Raw genomic sequence first — 6,000 nt, forward strand, 5'->3', positions numbered from 1 at the left:
ATTTTGTTCCTTTAACCAAGCATGCCTCCTAATCACAGATCCAGTAACTGTTTATTTAGAAACCCTGCTGCTGATCCTGAAACTATTTCACAGGGTCCAAAGGGAGTTAAGGCCTCTACAGCAAAAAACCCTACCCCCTCTGACAGGGATTCAAGGGCACTGGACAGATGGGGAAAAAAGGTTTATACATCTGCAAGCTTGGCGATCAGGGCCTTAAACTGTCAATTTCATATGCTTAAGTACCAACAACATGTTATGGGATTGCTGAAACAGAAAATGATGATGATTTCAGAATGTGCAGAAAATAAAGAATTGCAGAAATTATTGCATACAGCTGAACAAGTTGGAAAGCATACTTTCCAGCTTTGCAATGTGGTTTTGATTCTTGGAGGCCTCCTGCAGGGCCGCAGTTACTGGATCTGTGATTAGGAGGCATGCTTGGTTAAAGGAACAAAATTTGCCTGACCATGTTAAAGCTAAATTGCTAGATGCACCTCTACAGCATGATCCTCTGTTTGGTATTAAGGCAGAAAAGGTTTTAAAGAAAATGGAAGACAAAGCTAAGTCTATGCAAAGTGTTAAAGACTTCTTACAAGTGCAGCCACCCAGATTCAGTAGACATCGGCGTACAAAAAATTGGTCCTTTCCTGTGTCAGACAGAGCTCAAAGGGGCAAATCCAGACGCCCTAAGGGTTCCAGATACCAGGTGCAAGACTCATACAGGTCAGAGCAATGGGGCACATCCACCTCCAAGTTTGGAGGAGATAAAGCATAAACCTACAGAAAGCAATCCCAATGACTTCCCTCTGCCTACACCAAGCACTTATCTTTTGGCAGCACCCATGGGGGAAAATTAGCACTTTTTGCTTGAAATTAGCAGTTAATAACCCAGGCAAAGTGGGTACTAAACATCGTATCACAGGGATACAGATTCCACTTCCACACTCTGCCATTGACAAATGGTTGGCCAGATCTGCCAAAAAATCAATGGGCAGAGGCACAGAAACAGGTTACGTCCCTCATGGGTATGGGGGCCATTCAGACAGTACCAGAACAGTAAAAAGGACAAGGTTTTTACTCAAGACTGTTCTTGGTACCCAGAAAGGACAAGGCCTGGCGGCCAATACTGGATTTATCAATTTTGAACACATACCTGGACATTCCAAAATTCAAAATGCTCACTTTGCAGCAGCTTCTGCCCATGCTGGGCAAGAATGCTTGGCTGGTGACTTTAGACCTAAAAGAGGCATACCTGCATGTCCCAATAAGACAGTCGTGCAGAAGATACCTCAGATTCAAGGCTGGCTTAATGCATTACCAATTCTCTGCACTGCCCTTTGGCTTATCTACTGCGCCCAGGGTCTTTACAAAGTGCCTGGCATCAGTAATTGCATTTTGCAGACAAAGATGTATACAAATATATCCTTACTTGGACGACTGTCTCATTCAAGCAGAGAACAAGGACATTCTCTTCTACGACACCTGGTGTTTGTGAAAAGGCTTCTAACATGCCTAGGGTACACAATAAACAAAAAGAAATCATAACTGGTACCCTCTCAAAAGATAACATTCCTGGGTGCAAGCTTGAATACAACTGCCCAGATGGCTTACCTCACACCAGACAAACAAAGGCAACTGACTACTTACTTCAAACTGATGGCAACAAAAACCCAGTCTTCTGCAAGTCAAATTCTGCAGGCTCTGGGCTTCATGGCATCCTGCATCCTACTAATTCCATATGCAAGACTGCATATGAGGAAACTTCAATGGTACCTAAAAAGTTTATGGAGTCAACATTTACACAGTCTGGAAACAATGATTCCTCTCATTTCCTGCCTGCAACAGGAGTTTCTATGGTGGGCAAAGGCCTGTCACCAAAACATGGGACGGCCCTTCACTCTACCCCCTGCCAGCCAAACCTTAACAACAGACGCAGCAGATTATGCCTGGGGGGCCCACATGGCAGGAAGATGCATTCAGGGCATATGGGCACCAAAACAAATGCATCTACATATCAACCAAAAAAAATGTTAGCTGTTCAAAATGCCCTAACAGCCTTCAAGGACTTACTTCATCCAGGACAACTACTGATAAAGATGGACAACACCACAGTCATGTGGTATACAAACAAGCAAGGGGCACACACTCATACTCCCTTTGCAGATTAGCCATGGCACTGTGGGACACAGCTTTGACCTACCAAATACATCTTCAAGCTCAATTCCTGCCAGGAAAACAAAACACTATGGCAGATGATTTAAGCAGAAACCTTATGGATCCTCACAAGTGGAAACTAAATCCACAAGTCTTCAGCATGATAACAAAGAAATGGGGGAGCCCAGACATAGATCTTTTTGCCTCTCCTCAAAATTATCAATTGAAAAGATTCTGCACAAGGACTTATCACAGACAAGCATGGAAAGTGGACGCCCTATCCTTCAGTTGGAAAAACCTATCAGTTTACACCTTTCCTCCTCTGCCTCTTCTACCCAAGGTCCTCCTAAAAGTCAGACAAGAGAAACCAAAGATGATATTAATTGCCCCAGACTGGTACCCAATCCTAAGGAACTTGTCTCAATACCCAGCTTGGACCTTGCCTCGGAGACCACAACTACTGTCCCAGCAAAACAGTCGGATCCTGCACAATTAACTACAGACCTTGGACCTGGCAGCATGGCTAATCATGTAATCATACAAACGACACCTCTCAGTAAAGCTGTGATGGATGTCATTTTGGAAGCCGGAAGGCCTAGTACTACAAAATCTTATGCTGACAAATGGAAGAGATTCTGTGCTTGGAATCAAGCACAAGGAACTGATACAGCAGAACCACAGATTCCTCAGATATTATAATACTTAATTGGGATGCTTGACAAAGGCCTATCTTTCTCATCAATCAAGATCCATGCTTCTGCCATTTTGGCTCATTACAATACAGAGCCACCAATATTTTCTCATCCTTTACTAAAGCAGTATCTTAGAGGAGCCAAAAATTTAAGGCTTCCTAGAAGATCACCATTACCTGGGACCTCAATTATGTGTTGGAAAATCTCACCCTGCCTCCATTTGAACCAGCTGCTACCGCTGATATAAAGTTCTTATCATGGAAGACAGCCCTGCTACTAGCAATCACTTCAGCAAGAAGAGTTTCAGAGCTACAGGCCCTCATGGCTGTAGAGCCTTTTCTCATATTTTACCCAGACAGGGTGTCGCTGAGGACAAATCCTACTTTTATGCCTAAGGTGGTTTCCAGTGTGACTCTTAACAAAAACAATTCATCTGCCAACTTTTTATCCAAATCCGCAGAACAAAGGGGAGAGAATTCTGCATTCCTTGGACGTACACAGACAGCTAAGATTCTACTTGAGTAGGACTAAAGCTTTAAGAAAAACTGAGCAATTACTAGTGTCATATGCTGCAGTATCGGAAGGAAAGGCTATTTCAAAGCAGACAATTTCAAAGTGGATAAGCCGCTGCATCTGTTTCTGCTACTTGCACCATGGTAAACCTGTGCCCAAGGGCATTAGGTCTCATTCCACCAGAGCTGCAGCTACTTCAGCAGCCTTTCTCAGAGGAGTACAAAGACATTCTAGAGGCTGCTACTTGGAGTTGTTCACACCTTTACAAAGCATTAACATTTGCCTCTCTACTTCTGTGTCCAGGGCAGGTTTTGCTACTGTAGTGCTGGAGTGCTGCAGGGCCTTATAGCCACACCTAATGCTATTGAGCTCCAGCCTCCCAACCATATCTTTGGGACTGTACCCAAATGTAATGACTGCAACAGTGAAACACGAAGAACATAGTACAGTTGTGTACCCTTACCATAAATGTAGATGTTCGAGTGTATTCACTGTTGCAGTCTAGGTTACCCTCCCACCATCCCCCTGTCATTCTACAGTTTATCTTTCCTTCTCTGTCTTGTATAACCTATGTGGTGTATTTGCTTGTAGATGAAGGTAAAGTTTATATTGATGCATGTATGTATATATATATATATATATATATATATATATATATATATATATATATATATATTATTGCTACCTTTTTGGGGGCACCTGACATCGGGGGCAAGAAAAACTAAAGAAAATGGCGTCGGCTGCATGTTTTATACCCCTGACGTCATGGAAGAGAAGACAGCAACCAACGCAGGACCCAAGACTTTGGAATTCAGGCTGACTGAGGGCAACCTGCCAGCAGATTACCCAAATGTAATGACTGCAACAGTGAATACACTCGAACATTTACATTTATGGTAAGTGTACACAACTGTATGTTCTTTTCCTGAAGATTATGCCGTACAGTCACATTAAAATAAATGATTTTTTGAAAATCATTATTAGTGATATAATATATAAAAATGTATTCAGTAGTAATTAAATCTTTAAAACATAGCGCCTTTTAAGAGGAACCATTTAATTCTAAATTCTTTTTTTTTTTTTTGTTTATAGTTATATCACTGGACTCCCAAGGAGGCTAGTGAGCTTATTGCTTCAATTCGTCCTCACATAATCATCCGCCAGGGTCAGTTCAAGGTCTTGCAGACTTACTATCAGCAGACATGTGTCCCAGAAGGAGCATAATGAGAGAATGTTTGGTAAAATTAACAGAAGTGTACAGCTAAAATGTCTGGAAGATTGAATCAAGCAGAAGGAGAAACATGAACCGATGGGCTGTGGCTGATGCACAACAGCAACTCTACCTGAGCAGGGCATGATTTGAGCTACAACAGATTTTCTAAACTGTGGTTTGGAGTAATTGAATTTTTTTTTCATTTTTAAAATGTGCTGCTGTGTTCATTTCACTAGGATGTCCATAGACACTGCCACAAAATGGGATCTGTATATAAAATGCAGAGATTCTTTTAAACAGATTTATTTTCACTGTTAACTGAATGCCATGCATTTTTATGCTGACAAAGTAATTGTAGCTGTTTTTCTATACTTGCCTCAAGTAACAGAATTAGAATGATTGTTTGACAGTTTTTGCAGGAGGTAAGCATTTACATGTCATGTGGATAGGGAAAAAAACTACACAGATCTGTACTAGAACAGAATTCTTTTGAGACGCATCAATTAAATGTACATCTGTTTTTACTATGTAATGATTTCTTGTCTGTTATGATTTATACTATAAATACTGTAACAGAATAAGTGCCTTTGTTTTTTCAATATGGAGAAAAGGATTCTTTTTTCAAAAATAAATACACACGCATATATTGCATAACATTTAAGGCCACGTTTTATCTAATCACAAAACATCTAAAAATTAATCTAAACATGTTTAATCAAATCACTTTTCATCTAAGATTTCATATGCAGCAAATACTTCTCCAAAAGTTTTTTTTTTTTTTTTTGCACAGGGCTCCTACTCATATTTCCTGACTTCAGAGTGAAAAACAGAAAACAGACACAGTGAATCACTGCTGATGTACTAACTTGTGGGAGGGCATTAGCATGGTACAGATGGTGCACTAAACTGATTTGCCTTGTAATCCTTACAGTGTAAACCATACAAACATTAATTCTGATTAGCAAATTACATTTACCAAGTGTGATTAGACTAAGGGCCAGATTCGAAAAAGGTTGCTCTCAAAGTAAGTCTGCCCTGTTTTTGAAAGACTTGCTCTGAATGTAAGTGACTTCAGTGTAAGACCTATCTATAAACAGGCTTACTCCAGGGACCAGATTCCAAAAGACCTGCTCTCAGTCTAAGTGGTCACTTACACTGAGAGCATGTCTTTTGGAATTGTGCCCTAAATATCTTTTAGACTAAAGGACTTTCAGATTAAATTTTTAGATATTTTGAGTTTAGATAAAATGAGTCTTGGATTAAACTTTACATACCCAAATCTATTATATTATATTCATCCATCCATCTACAACCCCTTTTTCTAATTTTTGCATGTAAAGTCAGGGTATCACTGCAACAGTGATAATCATCTAGAGCCAAGGTTTACACCGATGGATGGCTAGCCCTGCCACAGATCTATTATTATAC

General features: G+C 40.5%; 1 protein-coding gene across 2 annotated transcripts in view; it reads left to right on the forward strand.

The window, feature by feature from the left end:
• The window catches only part of PTPMT1 (protein tyrosine phosphatase mitochondrial 1), a 188,487-nt gene extending 183,383 nt beyond the window's left edge, over positions 1-5,104 (forward strand). For both annotated transcript variants that reach the window (XM_044082736.1, XM_044082737.1), the window contains exon 4: positions 4,452-5,104. In XM_044082736.1, coding sequence (XP_043938671.1) covers positions 4,452-4,583 — 132 coding nt within the window. In that variant the 3' untranslated portion in view covers positions 4,584-5,104. The remainder of the gene's footprint in view (positions 1-4,451) is intronic.
• The last annotated feature ends 896 nt before the right edge of the window (positions 5,105-6,000 follow it).

The sequence above is a fragment of the Protopterus annectens genome, chromosome 9.part0, assembly GCF_019279795.1.
Source record: "Protopterus annectens isolate FY-2018-M chromosome 9.part0, PAN1.0, whole genome shotgun sequence".
Classification (NCBI taxonomy): domain Eukaryota; kingdom Metazoa; phylum Chordata; order Ceratodontiformes; family Protopteridae; genus Protopterus; species Protopterus annectens.